Source organism: Nilaparvata lugens, chromosome 14 (assembly GCF_014356525.2).
Source record: "Nilaparvata lugens isolate BPH chromosome 14, ASM1435652v1, whole genome shotgun sequence".
NCBI classification, from domain to species: domain Eukaryota; kingdom Metazoa; phylum Arthropoda; class Insecta; order Hemiptera; family Delphacidae; genus Nilaparvata; species Nilaparvata lugens.
In genome coordinates, this window is record NC_052517.1 from 5,827,163 (window position 1) to 5,850,410 (window position 23,248).

The 23,248-nt window shown below is 34.4% G+C and overlaps 1 protein-coding gene across 3 annotated transcripts in view; it reads left to right on the forward strand.

The window, feature by feature from the left end:
* Positions 1-23,248, forward strand: part of LOC111048903 — a 91,227-nt gene that overhangs the window by 1,341 nt on the left and 66,638 nt on the right. For 2 of the 3 annotated variants that reach the window (XM_039440630.1, XM_039440632.1), the window contains exon 2: positions 8,490-8,709. In XM_039440630.1, the coding sequence (XP_039296564.1) occupies positions 8,544-8,709 (166 nt within the window). In that variant the 5' untranslated portion in view covers positions 8,490-8,543. Of the gene's footprint in view, positions 1-8,489; positions 8,710-19,685; positions 20,258-23,248 lie in introns of those variants that run through there. The other variant, XM_039440631.1, reaches the window with a different exon arrangement.

Sequence of the window (23,248 nt, forward strand, 5' to 3'; positions counted from 1 at the left end):
CAAGACTGGTCAACTGGTCAGCACGAGTTAAAAGCGGAGAAATGTCTATAGTGAGGTCCACGTTATTGACCGAGCGAAGTGAGGTCTAAGATTCAAGTCGACGATTTGGCATTTCTCTTATGCCCCGTTTCACCAACCTTGGTCAAGGCATTTGAACATACAACATTTTTATTTCTCAAAAACATACACAATTATAATAATCTAATATTATAACATATATAAATAATACAAGAAAAATACTATTAAATATATAAAATGATCCCAAAACTGCAGTATATTTTTTTATGTCCATCTATGTTTAAGGAGAAGCCTACAAGGTAAAACCTGTGCGTAGACCTAAGTTGCAGTAATATATTTATTCAATATAAACTAAGAAATTAAACCAAAATAAGAACAAAAAACATGGTTAAAGTCTATCAGCTGATTAAATCAGAAATAATTCGTTCCACCAACACCAGTTACGTTTGACAACAGTCAAGTTTAACCGATGGTTGAGTTTGACTGCCGCCGAACGGGCGATGATCGTGTTTAAATGTTTGAATGTTGCACATTCACGGCGAAACGCGATAATAGATTTTCATGAAATTTGACAGTTATGGTCCTTTTTCAATTGCGCGTCGACGTATATACAAGGTTTTTGGAACTTTTGCATTTCAAGGATAATATAAAAGGAAAAAGGAGCCTCCTTCATATGACAATATTAGAGTAAAAATCAGACTATAGAATTATTCATCATAAATCAGCTGTCAAGTGGACTACTACCCGTTCAAAAACATCGAACATCTTGAAAATTTATCTTTCCATTAACGTTAGTAGACAGTTGACTATAATACTACCCGTTCAAAAACATCGAACATCTTGAAAATTGTATCTTTCCATGAACGTTGTAGACAGATGCAGCCAGACCTGATAACAGCGCTCACACTGACATTGCGGGACGACACGTCACGGTACGATAGGACAGAAAGCTCTATGTTTATTTGGGATTTTTTCTAGACATTTTCAATTGATAAATTATTTATTAATTTTTGAGAAAACATAACAACAGGTCAATGTAACTCACTGAGCGCGAGGTCTACTGTTCACAGAACTACAAGTAATTTCATCAGAATAAAATTGGAAATCGCATCTGTTCAAATGCTAATTAATGAATAACTATAATTAGACGAAAATCCCAATTAAATTCAGTAAACCACCCCGAAAACTTCTGCTCGGGAGAGCAAATATTGACAACGGGGTAAAGAGATAGATGGAAATTCGATGAGGGCTACTATACAAAAATTATTTGTCAGTCGGGTAATAATTTTTGTTGAGTATTGCCATAGAGAAACAATGGAATAAGTAGATATCCCATGGTAAAGTCGACGTATATACAAGGTTTTTGGAACTTTTGCATTTCAAGGATAATAAAAAGGAAAAAGGAGCCTCCTTCATATGACAATATTAGAGTAAAAATCAGACTATAGAATTATTCATCATAAATCAGCTGTCAAGTGACTACTACCCGTTCAAAAACATCGAACATCTTGAAAATTTATCTTTCCATTAACGTTAGTAGACAGTTGACTATAATACTACCCGTTCAAAAACATCGAACATCTTGAAAATTGTATCTTTCCATGAACGTTGTAGACAGATGCAGCCAGACCTGATAACAGCGCTCACACTGACATTGCGGGACGACACGTCACGGTACGATAGGACAGAAAGCTCTATGTTTATTTGGGATTTTTCTAGACATTTTCAATGATAAATTATTTATTAATTTTTGAGAAAACATAACAACAGGTCAATGTAACTCACTGAGCGCGAGGTCTACTGTTCACAGAACTACAAGTAATTTCATCAGAATAAAATTGGAAATCGCATCTGTTCAAATGCTAATTAATGAATAACTATAATTAGACGAAAATCCCAATTAAATTCAGTAAACCACCCCGAAAACTTCTGCTCGGGAGAGCAAATATTGACAACGGGGTAAAGAGATAGATGGAAATTCGATGAGGGCTACTATACAAAAATTATTTGTCAGTCGGGTAATAATTTTTGTTGAGTATTGCCATAGAGAAACAATGGAATAAGTAGATATCCCATGGTAAAGTCGACGTATATACAAGGTTTTTGGAACTTTTGCATTTCAAGGATAATAAAAAGGAAAAAGGAGCCTCCTTCATATGACAATATTAGAGTAAAAATCAGACTATAGAATTATTCATCATAAATCAGCTGTCAAGTGACTACTACCCGTTCAAAAACATCGAACATCTTGAAAATTTATCTTTCCATTAACGTTAGTAGACAGTTGACTATAATACTACCCGTTCAAAAACATCGAACATCTTGAAAATTGTATCTTTCCATGAACGTTGTAGACAGATGCAGCCAGACCTGATAACAGCGCTCACACTGACATTGCGGGACGACACGTCACGGTACGATAGGACAGAAAGCTCTATGTTTATTTGGGATTTTTTCTAGACATTTTCAATTGATAAATTATTTATTAATTTTTGAGAAAACATAACAACAGGTCAATGTAACTCACTGAGCGCGAGGTCTACTGTTCACAGAACTACAAGTAATTTCATCAGAATAAAATTGGAAATCGCATCTGTTCAAATGCTAATAATGAATAACTATAATTAGACGAAAATCCCAATTAAATTCAGTAAACCACCCCGAAAACTTCTGCTCGGGAGAGCAAATATTGACAACGGGGTAAAGAGATAGATGGAAATTCGATGAGGCTACTATACAAAAATTATTTGTCAGTCGGGTAATAATTTTTGTTGAGTATTGCCATAGAGAAACAATGGAATAAGTAGATATCCCATGGTAAAGTCGACGTATATACAAGGTTTTTGGAACTTTTGCATTTCAAGGATAATATAAAAGGAAAAAGGAGCCTCCTTCATACGACAATATTAGAGTAAAAATCAGACTATAGAATTATTCATCATAAATCAGCTGACAAGTGATTACACAGATGTGTAGAGAAGCCAGTCTATTGCTGTATTTCCATAAGGTCTATAGTTTCCAAAGATCTTAAAGATGCATAGACTCACATGGAGCGCTAGTGTCGTACTTGGAATTGAAATCGGCATTGAGGGGGCAACCTATAAGATTATTACATACCAATGCCTTTGTATTCTACAATTTAACAACTATATAGATATAATATCTCGTGCTAAAATACCCCAATGGCGGCCTTCAATTTCAAGTAAGAGCTATCATTGGGAAGGCATAGGCATTGTGGGTTTATATCTCTTTAAGGTCTTTGATAGTTTCAATCAGGTACTTGTGGATGAGAATACTGCGTGAGGTATACTGTTCACAGAACTACTAGTAATAGCAGTGTTTGATTAAAATTGGTGTTGCTATCCTTGTCTATAATTCATCAAAGCGGATAGCGCTATCTCTTTCTCGCTTTGCTCTGTTGCTAGATCATTTTTTAATAATGTAGAATATTGATAATTTATAAATAAAATGCTTGATCCTTATTATGAAAATTCATTATGAAAGTGTTGAAAAATGTGATTTCTTGCTTGATAAAATACAGTAAATTATTTTAAAGGAGAATGAACAGTTCTACCGTCTATACAAGGCAGAGGATCTGAAACGGTTTTCTCCTATCTTTATCTACCTCCATTATAACGTGGACCTCACTATGGAAGAAATACTATGCTAGTTTGAGTTATTAATTGCATGCGTCATGGCATGCGTCATTGCATGCGTCATGGCATGCGTCATTGCATGCGATTAATAATCTTCTCTGATTGATCATCAATACTTCAACAATAATTCTGATTATTACAGTGAAATTAGACTATGAACATAGAGAAACAATAACATAAGTAGATATGCCATGGTATAGGGCGTTTATGTCGCAACTTTTACTGTTATCTCAAGCCGATAGTTCATGTAATTATTTTCCGTGAAGCTGTGTGACACTGGTAGTCTCTCAAAATTGTGCCGTTCATACACTCTCACCCCAACAAAACAGTAAAAATCGACAAATAATCAACAGTAATCGGCTTGAGATAACAGTAAAAGTTTCGACATAAACGCCCTATACCATGGGATATCTACGTACGCTATTGTTTCTCTATGCTATGAAGGAAATTCCTTCTCTTTCTATATTATCCTTGAAATGCAACACTTTAAAAAGCCTATTTATCTCGATGCGCGATTTAAAAAGGCACAAACCTGTCAAATTTCATGAAAATCTATCACCGTGTTTCGCCGTAAACGCGGATCTAATATTCTCACAAGCATACCTAAAAACGTATTAACGTTTTTAAAATGTTTTAATGAAAGGGTACTACAAGTTTTTATATTGTTTTTAATAATACTTAATACATAAAAACGTCAAGAAAAATGCAAAACCGCCGATTTGACGTCAGAAAACTATGCACAGATGATGCTCCTATGTTATTTTGTCAGTAATAGTAATTGGGAGATCATAGAACAAGGAGATCATAGAGGGGTAAACATTTATTTACCAGCATGCATGGTGGGAAACTATTATCCCAGTGCCCTATAAAGGGTTAAGGTGCTTACAGATAATTATACGCGCCGCGAACATGAGCAATTCACTTTTAATCAGCTGATGCCAAGCTTTTTATATCTATATCTTACCGTTTCTGTATAAATACAGATATAGTCAGCTGATTAAAAGTGAATTGCTCATGTTCGCGGCGCGTATATCTGTACGCACCTTTAGACCTCACTTCGTTCGGTCAATGAATGAAGGTTTTAAGTCACTCATTTGTAAGAATGAGGTGAAAACAATAAATCAAGAAGAAGAAGAAGAAGAAGAGAAGAAGAAGAAGAAGAAGAAGAAGAAGAAGAAAAAGAAAAATTTGGGGAAATTCAACTCATGCAATACACATATTTAGGATTCAAAAGTGGGCAGTTAGAGTGATGGTGGGTGAATCTATTAGAGCAAGTTGTAGAGATTATTTCAAAGAGGATTCTCCCACTACCAGGTATATATATATATTTTGGAGGCTCTTTGTTTTATTGATAGGAATAAAGATAGGTTCAATACAGGAGAGTTGTTCCACTCATACAATACCAGATATAGACAAAATCTCAGAGACGACATTCAACGAACTGGTATGCATGAGAGGGGGTAAAGAGTGCAGGAATTCGGCTTTATAATTCATTGCCAACACGCGTAAAGGCTCTTACAGGTGAAAAGTTCAGAATTGGTGAGGGAGGAGTTGTTGCAGGTTTGTCCTTATTCCAGTGAGGAATTCTTTTTTCCTACAGTTACTTTGAAAAGTGGCCATTGCTGCACTGATTACAGAACGCAAAGAATCACTTTTCCGCTCTAGTGCGGGAAAAATTTTTCTGCACTCCAGATTTGCAACATGGCAACGCAAAATACTTAGTAGGTTATATGGAGCAACAGTGCAGCAAAATCAAAATGAAGTTGGTAACAGTGACTGCTGTGGCTGCTATAGTGAGCAGAGGTGCAACCAAGCACAACGCGCTAATTATTACATATTATAACCAACGACAACATTTTTATTCAATTTGACAATAAATTAAGGTTTTTATCAATAATAAAATTACACAGAAAAACATTTGATGCATTTCAGGCAATTTTACCCATAATTACCCACTTTTCATGTTCAATGGTAACTGTAGGAAAAACTTAATGTGAAATACATGCGCAAAGTTCCTCTGCTGCACTCAAGAAACCATTCCGCCCTCGCCTACGGCTCGGGCGTAAACGTTTCTTTCGGTGCAGCAAACTGTCACTTTCCGCACTAGTTGCACAAATAACTATTGCATTATGCAATGCAAAGATTGACGACAAATGCCCAGTTGCAGAGTCGCTATATAAAGTCACCCATAGTTAACAGAGCCATTAGTTAACAACTCGTCCATAAATAGATGTTCGTTGCAGAGTCGTTTGCCAGACCCCTTTTAACTATGGCTCTGATAAGGCACACACATGTCACACAGCTGCTCATACCACTTTTTGCGTGGTATGCTTCTATTCAACTAATGTTTTGGCAACGGAGAGGGAATCACTGTGAACAGTTCTTCCAAACCTCCACAACATGGCGCTTGTTTATCACAATACTGCTGTCTGCTTATTGTGCTCTCTATGCTTGGAGGTTACGAATCAAGATCGTAAACTGCAGACTTAAATTATTTTCAGTTTGATTTTTTGATAGCTGAATGATTGAATTGAAATAAAATTAGAGATAGGAGTAAAATAAGTGACTGGTGTATTTATAATTATATAATATTAGTAAAAAAATTTTTTTTTGACCAGAATTATTCCTTTGTCTTATGGAATTATATCTTGGAAGCAAAGCAGCCAGTTTACAAGATATATTTCTAATGACTCTGCACACGGTGCTTATTATTAAAATTAATAATAATTGATTATTCAAATGAAGTATTGAAAATTGTATTACATCTTCGTCCAAGCTACTCGAATAGTCAATGATATTTTATTCAGTTTATTCACACTTTGTCTACAGTTTCAAATAGTTAACGTTATTATAATGTAATCAACTATTATGTATGATCATTTTCGTCTGCCTTTTAGAACATGCAAACAAGTCAACATAACCTTGAAATACACTTGGCGCGAATGTATAGTGGATTTATAAGCACGATTTTGGGCATTTAAATTAAGAGCGCATTTAGTTATTGGTAGCCTCAGATGACGTCATCTGCCTGTAGGGTTTTCGTCTCTGCAACGGAAAAACCTGTTTCTTTGCGCGCTGTTACCTATCGGCAGAACAATAGCTAACAGAACGTCTCTGCAACGAAATTGGCCTGTTAAATAGTTAAATCCGCGCTGTTAACTATGGGCGACGTTATTTGTTAACTCTGCAACCGTGCATCTATATATATAAAAGCGAAATGGCACTCACTCACTCACACTCACTCACTCACTCACTCACTCGCATAACTAAAAATCTACCGGACCAAAAACGTTCAAATTTGGTAGGTATGTTCAGTTGGCCCTTTAGAGGCGCACTAAGAAATCTTTTGGCAATATTCCAACTCTAAGGGTTGTTTTTAAGGGTTTAAAGTTCGTCTTTTAGCATGTATATTCTTCTGCTCCCAATCTCTTAATTATAATTGAAATTTCCATATCATATGTTACTATAGAACTATAATCTAGATAGAGTACCTCTTCGAAACAGTTGTTAACTGGCAACTAAATTAATAATTTTGTCAGGTTGGCATTAAGTTGAGTTGACTTTGTTAGGTTGGCACCAAGTTGAAGATTTAAATGCATTTATCGCAGAAAAATAATTCATTGGGCACTGCTACTTCAATCCTGGGAATATTATATTACTAGCCGTCAGGCTCGCTTCGCTCGCCATATCCGTTTAGCCAGACGTTTAGTCTGAACCCCCGACTGGATTGTCCTAACATAAATGATAAAAATGCTCAAATGAAAAATGCAGGCGAGCGAAGCGAGCCCCCTGGCTTGACGGATATGGCGAGCGAAGCGAGCCTGACGGCTAGTTAGATTATAATTGACAAATCCTTATGCCCCTTTCATAGGTGGTCAGTGGGATGGAAAAAAAATGAAAAAAAGAAGAAGAAGACGAAGAAGAAGAAGAAGAGGAAGAAAAAGAAGAATAAGAAGACAGGGAAGCAGAAGAAGAGGAAGAAGAAAAAACAAAGAAAAAACCAACAGTCTAAACAGCTTGCTTGACACGCAATGTAGAATTGATAATTAACTAACAAATTATTTCATCTCAATTATGAAAATTCATTATGGAATTATTTAAAAATATAATCTCTTGCTTTAAACGAGAATGAACAGTTAATATAACATCAATAAACCTGTATTAGCTACTGTCTCGAAGGCATTGACAAGACAGTGAGGATCGGCAACGTTGTTCTGCCATCTTTCTCCACTGCCATTATAACGTGGACCTCACTAAAGAACAGCGCACCCACCTCATCCTCTTTCTCTTCTAACTCTCCCTCATGTTTCTCCTCCTCCCTCCTCCATTGGCATCACCAGTGTTGCAAGGAAGGCTCTGTACCAGAGACATTTCAATCATTTAGCACCAAAATTATATAATCTACTTCCTGCAAACTTTAAACAGATTAATCTTCCTAGAAAGTTCAAAGCAATAGTACACAATTGGTTGATGAGCAGAGGAAGACAGAACATAGAAAACATTATTTCAAATAACAACTAACCACCTAATGACTTACTAAACACTAACTAATTGATGATACACACAAAAAACTAACATAACCTACTCTAGAACATGGTACGCCATAGTGGAGTAGGTCAATTTCCACACAGAAAAACTAAACAAGTAGAGAACACATTATAAGAATCTTTTGTAACTAACTATTGTTTGTAATATTGTAATTTATCTAATATTTCTGTAATTGATGTTGTAGTTTTAGTTTTTTGGGAAATAAACATTTATTATTTATTTTATAAAACACTTTACCCCAATTTTGAGCTGTGACCCATGTTTCAGGACCGCAGAACAGCGCTGCACTTCGCCGGAGCAGCCGGCCTGTCTGCGAACCACATGTGGGCCACACTGGTAAGTCACAGCCCCAGCGACCAGATGGCAGTCGACCGGTTGGGTCACACGCCTGCCTTCTACATGGACCACCCTGACCTTTTGACCTTGATGGGTCATCAGGGATCACCCAGGCGGGAGGACTTCAGGAAGAGGGAGAGCTCCAGTACTGGTGAGTGGTCAGACTATGAAATTCAAATTAAAATTGAAAAAAACATGAATTTATGTCATAAATATTGATCTCTATACCTCAACAAGTTGACGAGAATCGACAACAGTAGAGAAGACACGTTGAGAGAATGGGAAACGGAAGAATCCCGGAAGCTGCCATTGCTTACAAGCCAGAAGGGTGGAGAAGTATTGGCAGACCAAGAAAAAGGTGGGAGAATGTTTGAGGGCGGAACAGGTATTAATGCCTACCCCTGTAACAAGATGATGACGACAAATATTGACAGATCAACATCCAAATCACAGTACCTGTTCTGATTTCTGATCATATTCAAATTGTTGGGAGAGTGAGAGTGTAGGAACGACACAGTATGAAAGTCGAGGTGATTAGTGTCGACTATTGTTTATAATATTACTGTCGACTACTGTCGGGAGTGTGAAAGTGTAAGAAGGGCACAGTATGAGAGACTACCAGCGTCACATAGCTTCACCTAAAACAACTACTAGGACTATCGGCTTCAGTTAACACCTCACATTTGCAACATAGACACCCTATACAATGTCTATTATTAGTGTGTTGTTGGGAGTGTAAGAGTGTAAGAAGGGCACAGTATGAGAGACTACCAGCGTCACATAGCTCCACCAAAAACAACTACTAGGAATATCGGTTTTGATTTCAACAAGTATAAATAGCTTTTTCATACACGGAAGCAAAAGCTAGAAGGGATGGAATGAATAATCAATGAGTATTTTGCCACGAAAAATAGTATCAACAATATTCGACTGGACTGGATATCTTTCCTGCTGCAAAAATGCGGAAGAATGCAAATCAAGCTCAAAATAAATTACTGATCGATTACTACTGTATATTCTCTCAGTTTTGTTACCGTGAACATGACTTATAATAGTTCTGAACTCACAAACATGTTTTTATAGAGTCAATTGAAATATTACTGACCAGTGACCGAGATATTTTTGAACATGAGTTGTTTATACTGAATTCGATAATACCATACAGTTTACAGATGGTAATTACTGAGATATTGCAATTAATTTATTTAGCGTATGGCAGATACACAACAAATATATAGCTCATGAGTCTCAAATGCCTACATATACACTGTATATTTCCAATCTCTTGAGATGTTGTGTAGTTCTCGGTCAAGAGAACATAAGTTTGTCTGACCGCCATTATTTGCTAGTCCATTTAGCTTCACCCAATGTGCACCATGGAGGCGAACTAGCATTACACATTCAAGTTAAAAATCTTCTGGAACAATTTTGAGTTATTTTTTGGAACAAGATATTGCAATTATTGAAATTCTAATGAATTAATTATTATTATTTACGGAAAATCCCAATTAAATACTGTAAATCATCCCGAAGACTTCTGATATTGCAAATATTGACTACAAGGTTAACAGCTAGATGGAAATTCGATGAATGCTAGGTACTATTCAAAAATTATTTGTCAGCTTATTTTATGTTTGGTTTCAAGGCATCTAAAGTTGCGTTTACACCAAAGTTATAAACATAATGATTATTTTTCCGACGTTATAGATACTATTAGATTGTATTGAGCTTGAAAAACACATATGCACATCATGTATATGATAAGTTATGTTCAATTTAATAGAATCTATGAGGACGGAAATATAAACATTTTGTTAATAATTTTGGTGTAAACGCAGCTTTACTGTGGAAACCTGCTTTTTGAAAATATTTAAGAACTAAACATCCAGTGAGGTGATGAAACTACAAAATCAAAACTGGACGAAACTATTTCCAATTAAGCTAAAACTAATTTAATACTAGAATTTTAAATTTTGACGATTGAAGAACTGGATAAAAACAAAAATATTACTTTTGAATCACCGTTAATTGAAAAATTATTGCGTAATTTTATAAAATTTAGAGCCAGAAAAACACAACTCCCTATTCAGCGCAGCTGACTTATTGAAAATTAGATTGGATTTCGTAAGGATGAAACTGCAAAATTAAAACTGGACTGAACTATTTCCAATTAAGCTAAAACTAATTTAGATGGAGAAAGAAGATCTGACGAACCAATCACAAGCAAGAGCAAGACTTGTAAGCCACGCCTCTGACACACCTACAAGTTCCACTACTCTCTCCCCATTGGTTGACGATTTCAACAATGATTAGCATCGTAACGTCTCATCTACTCAACTGATTAACTTGAAATTTCGCATATAGATTCTAAATCGAATGAGGCTGATTATAGGCCTATTTTAAATTCTTCAAGACATTATTACGTCAAGTTTTCAGTTCGTCAAGTTTTAAAATAGACCCTTGCGTAGCACTGATTTCCTGCTAGTATATAATAATGTATTATAAACTAACTCATGTATACAGCTCTCATATATGTTACATGAAAATACATTTAGTGATATCATAGAGAAACAATAGCGAAAGTAGATATAGTTCTTCATAATTATTATCATTAAACGAAAATCCCAATTAAAATGCTGTAATTCACCCCGAAGACTTCTGCTACTGCAAATATTGACAACAGGGTAAACAGCTAGATGGAAATTCGAGGAACGCTACAGATCAAAAAAAAAAATACTATTCATTATTAAATATTCCTTCATTATTAGATTCCTTTATTCGATAAATCGTTCTGTTAGCTAAATCGAAGTTTTTAACGGCAGTTAAAATAGTATTCTTCATTATTGATATTCCTTAATTATTGGAATCGTTACATTGGTCACATCTAAGCTTTTAACGGCAGTTAAATTCGATTGACTCTTCAAGCAACTGGCCATGAAAGTAACAAGGTATTCAATGACAGCTCTCCATCCAAAATAGAACTGTTAATTTATTTTGTAGATAGGAATGACCTCTAGAAAGGATCGCGTCATGAAAGATGTCTCTTTCTCTATCTCTATAGTTTTCTATATCTATCTCAATCGAAACCTAACTCTTTCTCGCTCTCTCTAGAACTCTAATCGAACCTTTTTCTTACTTCCACTTCTCTCTCACACTCTCACTCCCTCACTCTATCACTCTCTCTCTCTCTCCCTATCTTAAGGCCAGTATTTTATTCTATTGATTGATTAGAGTGGACAGTAGTTTTGTTGATTGATTTTCTGCAAAAAGCGTGAGGTCAGGAATTCGCTTCCTAATATACAATTCTACTATCACTGCTTCTTTCTTCTTCTTCTTCTTCTTTTTTTCTGAGTGAATAAGAGAGAGAGGGTATGAGTTTTGTGAGGAGCAGAGGGAGAACACATCAAAGAAAACTGAAACTTTTAACTACAATAATTTATGGAAAAAATGGAATTGGAATCAAAGTGCAAGAGATTGAACTTGATTGGATATTAGAAGAAAGATTGATTGATTGATTGAGTACTTTATTCATGTAGATTACAAACAATATATACTGGCTTATACACTTATATACATTAGCTTACAATACAGCAAAATTATAGATGAATTTACATAATATAGACTAAGAAAATGATAATTATATAACTGTATATGATATGAAAAAAGCAATTTGGAATAACTATGGATAATATTGTAATGAAATTGGCGGAGCTTTGGACATATCAATGTCCATTCTTCGGAAAGAATATTAAGAATATCCTCCCCACTAACTCTCTACCAAAACGTTAATTTCATTAATTCAACTAAGGATTTATTCATAAATGGAAATATTGTATAAGTTTTAATTAATATGAATATTTAAGGGGAAAAACAGAAAATTAATGAAGTAAAATAATTATATAGGTAGATAAATCATTGATTGATAAAATGGAGAGAGATTGATTGATTGAGTACTTTATTTATGTAGATTATAATATATACTGGCTTATACACTTATATACAATAGCTTACAATACAGCAAAGTTATAGATGAATTTACATAATATAGACTAAGAAAATAATTATTGAACTGTATATGATATGAAAAAGTAATTTGTAATATAATAACTATAGATAATATTGTTATGCATGTACATAAATTGGCGGAGCTTTGGACATATCAATGTCCATTCTTCGGAAAGAATATTCAAAAAAGCCTCCCCACTAACTCTCTATCAAAATGATTAGAGAGAGAGAGAGAGAGAGTGAGTGAGTGAGAAATGTAAGGATTGCTATTGAATGAGAGAGTGAGATGGCATATATTGAGCTGTCATTTTGAAAGCGAAATACACACTGCATTATTAAGACATGCATGTCTGTTTCCTCTTTGACCTATTATTGAACTTAACAATTCCTTTTGACAACTCTTTCTCATTCTACCTCCCACAATGCAATCAGACAGACTTGTCAATCACACAATGAAAATAAAATAGCTGCCATCATTGCATTTCTACTATTTAGACTGCCATATTGATTTGATTGATTACTGGTGGTATCAGTGTATGGAATGGGGAACTTGGAAAATGAGAAGGAAGAGGAGGAGGAGGAGGAGAAAGAGGAGAAGAAGGAGGAGGAGCAGGATGAGGAGGAGGAGGAGGATGAGTTGGAGGTGGAGGAGGAGGAGGAGGAGGAGGAGGAGGAGGAGGAGGAGGAGGATGAGCTGGAGGTGGAGGAGGAGAGGAGGAGGAGGAGGAGGAGGACGAGGAGGTGGAGAAGTAAGAAGAAGTTGAGGAAGATGAGGAAGATGAGAATAGAGAAGAAGATGAAGGTGAGGAAGTAAAACACAAAGACTCTAGTATCAGAAGAAATCAAGTGTGTTCAAGAAATAATACACATTTTTTGAGATATTGATTATGTTCCAAAATAATATTACCACCCAAAACTAATTTCCCCGTCAATAATCCAACTTTCCCTCCAAAACCACAGCAATTTCCCAGGCAAACATCAATAAAATTGTAATCTAGGTGGCATTGACTCTCCTTTGCAAATAACTCCACCTCATAAATATAAATAAGTAACCTCTGCATATTTGATTAGGGTGACTCTACGTTGGCGAGAAAGTGAACTCATATACATTGTGCCGGTTGCACAAAAGCCGGTTTAATTTTAACCGTGATTAATCTCACAAGAACCAATCAGAGAAGCCTACTTATCAAAAAGGCCTTCTCTGATTGGTTCTCGTGAAATTAATCACGGTTAAAAATCAACTGGCTTTTGTGCAACTTGCCCTTGGAGATAGATACAATATTGATATGATGTTACAAGCATCCATAAGTTCATAAATGAGCTTTTCCAAAAATATAATATAATAATAATAACACATGTAGACAGCAGCTCTCATATATGTATATTTTATCTCATGTGAAATAAACCTCATTTTACATATAAATTGACTGAGCGAAGTGAGATCTAAGATTCAAGTCGACGGTTTGGCATTTCTCTTAATTGTTTAAATGTTTGAATGTTGAGATGTTTATATGTTTATATGTTGCGCATTTACGGCGAAGCGCGGTAATAGATTTCCATGAAATTTGACAGGTATGTTCCTTTTTTAATTGCGTGTCGACGTATATACAAGGTTTTTGGAAATTTTGTATTTCAAGGATAATATAAAAGGAAAAAGGAGCCTCCTTCATACGCCAATATTGGAGTAAAAATCAGACTATAAAATTATTCATCATAAATGTTTAGTGGACTATAATACTACCTGTTTAAAAACATGGAACATCTTGAAAATGTATCTTTCCATCAACGTTAGTGGACAGTTGACTAATAATACTACCCGTTCAAAAACATCGAACATCTTGTAAATATATTAAAAACATGGAACATCTTGAAAATGTATCTTTCCATCAACGTTAGTAGACAGTTGACTAATAATACTACCCGTTCAAAAACATCGAACATCTTGTAAATATATTAAAAACATGGAACATCTTAAAAATGTATCTTTCCATCAACGTTAGTAGACAGTTGACTATAATACTACCCGTCCAAAAACATCGAACATCTTGAAAATATATCTTTCCATCAACGTTGTAGATAGTTGACTATAATACTACCCGTTCAAAAACATCGAACATCTTGAAAATATATTAAAAACATGGAACATGTTGAAAATGTATCTTTCCATCAACGTTGTAGACAGTTGCAGCCAGACCTGATAACAGCGCTCACACTCACATTCCAGGGCGACACGTCACGGTACGATAGGACAGAAAGCTCTATGTCTATTTAGGATTTTTCTAGACATTTTAAATTGATAAATTATTTAATTATTCTTGAGAAAAGATAACAACAGGTCAATGTAACTTACTGAGCGCGAGGTCTACTGTTCACAGAGCTACTAGTGTATACAGCTCTCATATATGTATATTTTACCTCATGTGAGATAAACCTCATATTACATAGAAATACATAAGTGATAAACAGTGAAAAGGAAGAATGAATAAATTAGAATACTATATAGTAGAGGAAAGAACTGGATCATACATGTATGGGATAGGAAAATCATGTTTGACGCATCATCACGTCTCAACTACTCAACTGATTAACTTGAAATTTTGCATATATATTCTTAATTTACCGAGGATGGTTATAGGCCTATTTTCAATTCTTCAAGATTTCATTCGGTCAAGTTCTCAATTTGTCAACTTTCAAAATAGACCCTAGAGGAGCACCGGTTTTCTGCTAGTATATAATAATGTATTATAATCTCTTTTCTGTATAGGGCTACTTGTAATATAAATATAAAGAAAATAAAAATCTCAGTGATTAAATATTTCAAAAAAAGGGTACTGAGATTTTTATTTTCTTTATATTTATGTATTATAAGGTACATGTATGTACAATGTATAATATACATGTATGTTCATTCATGTATACAGCTCTCATATATGTTATTTTATCTCATGTTACATAAGAATAAATTCAGTGATATACAGTAAAAAAGGAAGAATACATCAGTTATTGTCAATAAATAAATAAACTATGAATGGAACAAATGTGATATATAAAAATAAAAATTAAGAACTGAAGTACCCTTTCAAGGCTGTGCAAAGGCTAAAAATAAACTCTATACTGGTGATATTTTTCAAAGTTCTTCGATTTGTATATCATCAAGCTATCAAAATTGAAAAGTTTTCTCAGGAAAACATTTTTTTCCGATCATTACTTTTCGAGATATGAGCGCCTAAAGTTTAAATTTTTGGGACAGAATATTTCAAATTCGGTAAGAGATAAATCCATGAGATTCATAGGATTGATTCTTCATGGTATTGTTAATCTATTAAGAATCAACAAAAAGTTATTTTTGGTAATTTTATAGTAAATTCAATAACTTTCTCGGAAATGAATATTTTCAGAAAGTTTTTATTTTAATAGATCAACAATACCATGAAGAATCAATGCTCTAAATATCATGGATTAATCTCTCACCGAATTTGAAATGTTCTGTCCCAAAAATTTAAACTTTAGGCGCTCATATCTCGAGAAGTGATGATCAGAAAAAAAATTTTCTACCTAAGAAAACTTTTTCATTTTGATAGCTTGATGATTTATACAAATCGAAAAACTTTGAAAAATATCACCAGTAGAGAGTTTATTTTTAGCCTTCGCACAGCCTTAAACATAATATAGGCTACTTTCATTTTATACAACATGTTCCAACTTTGCAGTTATTTGCAAGTGAATCAGAATGTCTTAACATTGAAACATGTTTTTTCATTTATTTATGTTTTATTTCTGCCAATAATGTATCTATTTTGAAGAGACAATAAAGCAATTTCATTCACTCAATTCTCAACGCCAATTTCAAATATGTTTTTTCATTTATTTATGTTTTATTTCTGCCAATAATGTATCTATTTTGAAGAGACAATAAAGCAATTTCATTCACTCAATTCTCAACGCCAATTTCAAACATGTTTTTTCATTTATTTATGTTTTATTCCTGCCAATAATGTATCTATTTTGAAGAGACAATAAAGCAATTTCATTCACTCAATTCTCAACGCCAATTTCAAACATGTTTTTTCATTTATCTATGTTTTATTTCTGCCAATAATGTATCTATTTTGAAGAGACAACAAAGCAATTTCATTTCATTTCATTCACTCAATTCCCAACGCCAATTTCATGTTGTGAAAAATTAAACTATTTGTTGAAAGGAGAGCTACTTTCATTTTCAATTATTCTGTAAATACAAGTAGCCCTTAACAAGAAATTAAAACAATATACACAGGATAAAGAAATAATACATGAATTGTCAATAAAAAATAGTCACTGAATAAAACAATTACCCAATAACGTAATAAAACTATACGCATATGAACTATATAAATATCGGGGACCAAGCTTCGCTCTGGAGTACAAAAGCATAAACAATTTATTACGAAAGAAGAAATTATAATTACATTCATACAGGAATGTTCTATCTAATCACAGTAAATTGAGATTAATTCCCAGAGGAATGCAAAAATTTCCCTCACAAAGGCCCTGTTGCAAAAAAACCTGTTAAATTTCAATCCTGATTGAAATACGTGAACCAAATCAGAGAAGACCATTTAAAAGATGGATCTACTGGGATTAATCAGGATTGAAAATAACCCGGTTTTTTTTGCAACCGGCACTAAGTACCTGATTGAATGATTACAAAAGTTCAACAGCTGAGTCATAATTTTGACACAGTCCCACACACATGAACTCGCTCACTCACTACCATCACCAACAAACGACGAAATAATATTATTATCAGCTGTTTTTCCAAGGATGAATAATAATTATCCTTCTAATGTCCTTCATCGAGTTTTCCCAGGGATCAGACCTAGTGCAATCGAGTCTTCATATTAGAAACCTAATTTATGTTCTGAATTTCATGAGAATCGTTAGAGCCGTTTTCGAGATCCGGTGAAATACAAACATAAACGTCTAAACATTCAAACATCTAAACATATAAACAGAAGTTGCTCGTTTAATGGTATAGGATATACTGTACTGATATAACTGGAGGAGGAAACCCCATTAAGTACTGAACCCTCAATGAAACATATATATATCACACCTCTCAATAAACATAGTGGGCGGACTAGTAGTATCTATATATTTGTTTGTGATAGAGGGGGTGGAGTTTTCCTCCCTCCCACACAATCGGACTTGCGATTTTTGCTGTGACTGTACTACAACTTCTGGCCCATACTGTACTAACTGACCAGTTTTTCCACAGTAGCGTTCGGACTTTTCTATAGACAACACTGCAGCTATAGACTACTGTGGAAAAACTCGGAGTATTGTGAAAAGCTTCGGAAAATTGTGGAGAAGTTTGAAGTGTAGTGAGGGACGTCTCGGAAAATTGGGAGAAAATTTGAAGCATTGTGAAAAGTTTTGGGAATTTAGGAGAAAGTTGGTAATATTGTGGAAAGTTCTGGAAAATTGAGGGGAAGCTCGTGTAGTATTGTGTTAAAGTTTCGGAGTATTGAATAAGTTTTAAAATTGTGCTGAATCTTTGGAGTATTCTAAAAAGTTCTGAGAAATATAGAATATTTCTATCTTTCTGAATGATGTTGAACTTTTTTGGGGGTCTTAAACATTTGAAGTATTGTGATATTTATTTGTGAGGAGACTTCCAATTTTGGTGTTGATATTGTGATGTAAATTCTGTTAATCTTTGTGCGAAACTTCTTTTAAGATTTTAAACTTTTAGGGCCGGTCTCCGAGATCGGGATTAGGCTAAGTCCTATACTTAAAACAGCTAGAGTCAGAAAATCAGCTTTCCGAAACGTGGCGTAGTCGCAGACATTGTCATAGTCACGTTTGAATTAAATTTCAAAAAACTAGAAAATTAAACACTTGATAAAATAAAGAGAAAATAGTGTAAAGTTTCAGCTATTTTGAGTTATTTAGAAATGTTTAATTTCGTAAAGGAAACACTTTTCAAATTATACAAATGAGAAAATAAAAACTGCGACTACTGTTATAAAAGCTGCGACTACGCCCCGTTTTGGAAAGCTAATTTTCTGACTCCAGCTGTTTAAAGTCTAGGACTTTAAAAGCCAAATCCCGAGCTCGGAAACCGGCTCTTACTGTATTGGGACGTTTTTTGAGAAAACTTCTACTAAACTTAGAAACTTCTAAACGTTTTTAGGAAGAAGAAAACTTTCACTTTTCAGAGTAAATTGTTGTGTGGGATCTGTTAACCTCCAATGTGAAATATTGAATGAAAAAAAAAGACTAAGAAATTGTCAAAAGCCACAGATTGATTGATACTAAGAAAGACCGGTTTCGGTTATTACACCATTGTCAATCACTGATAAATAGTTTATCAGAGATTGACAATGGTGTAATAACCGAACCGGTCTTTCTAAGTATCAATAAATCTGTGGCTTTTGACAATTTCTTAGTCTTTTTCATTCAATATGAATAATATTACCACAATATCAACTTCTCAACTACACAAAAAGTCCAATGTGAAACTTCAGTTAGGGTTTGAAACTTTAAAGTCTTGGGATTTTTTTTTTTGAGAAAACCTGAGATTTTTGTATGAATTCTGTTGACCTTTTGCAGCATTGTGGAAATTCTGGGGTTTTAAAGTTGATTTTTATAGGTGTATCTTTGGAAGTCGAAGAATTATGAAACTTTTGGAATAGTATTCGACTATCCCACATTTTTATATAGGTATGCAGGGTCTAACTTTTGATTATAAGCATAGAGAAACGATAGCATAAGTAGATATCCCATGGTATAGGGCGTTTTATGTCGCAACTTCTACTGTTATCCCAAGCCGATAGTCCACGTAGTTCTTTCCTATGCAGCTGTGTGACGCTGGTAGTCTCTCAAATTGTGCCGTTTATACACTCTCACCCCAAAAAACAGTAAAAATTGACAATAATCGACAGTAATAGGCTTGGGATAACAGTAAAAGCTGCGACATAAATTCCCTATACCCTGGGATATCTACTTACGCTATTGTTTCTCCATGTTATAAGTGAGATAGTCTCAAACTTTAAACTCTCAGGTAGAGTACTCATCGAGTTTATCGGAGGATTCTAGAGGAAAACTGCAGAATAATACAAGAAGAGTGTACTGTGTATATAGAAATTATCAGATCCTTTCTACGATATTTTGTGAAACAAATGGACAGAAAGAACACTGTAGATCAGCATTTTCTACGATATCCTGTGAAAGAAATGGATAGAAAGAACTCTGTAGATTAGACGAATAAAATACTAGAACAGACCACTCCTCGTGATATGCAACATGGAAATATCTCTCCTCCAAATAAATTGAAATTTTTATTTTGAAATTTATTTATTTCCAAAAGTACAAAACAACAAGCAGTATGCAGTAAAACATGATACAATATGATATAATACAAAAATAATGTTTTCAACATTTTAAACTAAAAATCAATACACTTCGGAAACAATATAGTACCCGCAAAGAAAAAACTGAGCGCGGATACGAGTTGCTTTTTTATCGTATAGCAGTGTGATTTTAGACGTATGAATTTTTCCAAGAAAGCTACGTCTACGATGTTTAGTGCTGAGTTCAGTAAGATTGAACCTTGTGAAAATTTGGAAGAAAAACTTCAACGATAATGACTTCCTTTAAAAGAATAGTTAGAAGAATGCGTGTCAAATCGAATATAAAACCAGGAGGGAAAGGTAGGCTATCATATTTTATCAACTATTATTATTATAGAAAATTTGAATTTACTATTTTTATTGAATGTGTTATTTGAATTCAACTCATAATAATATTATCTATGATATTTTTATCAATTCTGTAAAATCTATATATATAAAAGCGAAATGGCACTGACTCACTCACTCACTCACTCACTCGCATAACTAAAAATCTACCGGACCAAAAACGTTCAAATTTGGTAGGTATGCTCAGTTGGCCCTTTAGAGGCGCACTAAGAAATCTTTTGGCAATATTTTAACTCTAAGGGTTGTTTTAAGGGTTTAAAGTTCGTCCTTTAGCATGTATATTCTTCTTCTCCCAATCTCTTAATTATAATTGAAATTTCCATATCACATGTTACTATAGAACTATAATCTAGATAGAGTACCTCTTCGAAACAGTTGTTAACTGGCAACTAAATTAATAATTTTGTCAGGTTGGCATTAAGTTGAGTTGACTTTGTTAGGTTGGCACCAAGTTGAAGATTTAAATGCATTTATCGCGGAAAAATTGATTGGGCACTGCTACTTCAATTCTGGGAATATTATATTACTAGCAGTCAGGCTCGCTTCGCTCGCCATATCCGTTTAGCCAGACGTTTAGTCTGGATCCCCGACTGGATCGTCCTAACATATGATAAAAATGCTCAAATAATGAAAAATGCAGGCGAGCGAAGCGAGCCGGCTGATATCATTCTTGGACAATCCAGTCGGGGGTCCAGGGGGCGGAGCCCCCTGGCTAGACGGATACGGCGAGCGAAGCGAGCCTGACGGCTAGTTACTGTATAATAACTAATATCGGGGCACCGAGCTTCGCTCGTTATTTTTGTTTATTGATAAACAGAACACAATTCTCTAAAATGATCCTGTTGATATTTCACAGATGGCTATACGTCATCTTATGAATTTCGGGGATGCGATATTTTGATTTTTCACATACTCACTTTTTTACTATCCACAGCTGTTTCAGCCAAGGTTGAATTATCCTTTTTATGTCGTTCAGCGAGTTTTCCCAAGGATGAGACCTAGAGCAATAGAATCTTTATATCATAAACCTACTATGTTCCAAATTTCGTGAAAATCGTGAGAGCCGTTTTCGAGATCCGTTTAACATAAATAACTATATATGAAAATAGCCAGATATATAAATACAGAAATTGCTCGCTTAATATAATAGGATTTCAAATATCTAATAAAAGCTTTATAAATAGAACAAAGAACTTCTGCTACTGCAAATATTGTCATCTATACTATACTAAAGGAAAGAATTGGCTTATACACGTACGGAATAGGAAAATTATGTTTGACGCATCATCACGTCTCAACTACTCAACTGATTAACTTGAAATTTTGTATATTTTTTTGTAAATTTTGATTAATCAACTGAGGATGGTTGTAGACCTATTTCCATCTCTTCACGATTTCATTTTGTCAAGTTTTCAGTTCTTCATGTTTTAATTGACCGAGCGAAGTGGGGTCTAAGATTCAAATCGACGGTTTGGCATTTCTCTTAATGCTTAAATGTTTATATGTTGCGCATTTACGGCGAAACGCGGTAATAGATGTCCATGAAATTTGTTAGGTATGTTCCTTTTTTAATTGCGCGTCGACGTATATACAAAGTTTTTGGAAATTTTGCACTTCAAGGATAATATAAAAGAAAAAAGGAGCCTCCTTCATACGCCAATATTAGAGTAAAAATCAGAATTATTCATCATAAATAAGCTGTCGAGTGGATTATAAATTGCATGCAATGACGCATGCAATTCAATATCTCAATGTAACAAATTGAAAACACAGCTGTTGTGTGGACTATTAATAATTGCATGCAATGAGGCATGCAATTGATAACTTGAAGTGGCATAGTATTCTCTCCCAACTTTTTTCTGCTTTCAACTCGGTAAGCTTTTGATGATAGTAGCATAGCTGTTTACATCAAATTATTAGCATATTGTCGATACAACAACCCAAACAGCCATTAGTCGTTTATACGCCGATATCTCGCCGACACGACAGGACAGGACAGAATTTACTCTGATGGACAGTATTAGAGGAGACTGTGGTTTATAACTGCGCGAGGTCTACTGTTCACAGAACTAAGGACTTCTGCTACTGACAATATTGTCATCTATACTATAATAAAGGATAGAAGTGGCTTATACACGTAGGGGATAGGAAAATCATATTTGACGCATCATCACGTCTCAACTACTCAACTGATTAACTTGAAATTTTACATATAGATTCTTAACTAACCGAGGATGGTTATAGGCCTATTTCAATTCTTCAAAATTTCATTAAGTCAAGTTTTAAAAACGACCCTTGCGGAGCACGGGTTACCTGCTAGTATGAACTAAAATTGAAAGGACCGGGTTCGATTCCCGGTCTTGGCACAATTTTTTGACAGTTTCATTCTTCAAATTTCCTTCTACTATTTAGTTCTTCGGTCAATATTTGCAGTTGCAGAATTCCTTAGTTCTATTTGTATGGATTTCATTGAGTATTTGAAATAACTAGTAGTTCTGTGAACAATAGACCTCACGCAGTTTTCTCATCCAGTATCTGATGTCACCAGTTTGAAATGTTAACAAACTCAGTTCACGTTTGAATTTGTATCCCATATGATATCATTCATCCAGTTCCGTAATAATCTTTCCATCTGATGTAATTCCATTTTTCACAATCAAAAATATTATAATTTCTTCAGCATTATTCAGTGCATTTGATTATTTTTAATCACCTATAAAATTAGTTTTTTCGAATGTGAAAATATTGATACTGATGGGCACGCATAATAATACCATGACTGCAAAACAAAATATTGAAATCAAAGACCTTAAAGTTGCATACATCTTTAAGGTCTTTGATTGAAACTATAGACCTTAAGGTGTGTACAAATTTACACGACCAATAATTACCTTTCCATCAGCTGATTATATCTGTATTTGTACAGAAACAATAAGATACAGA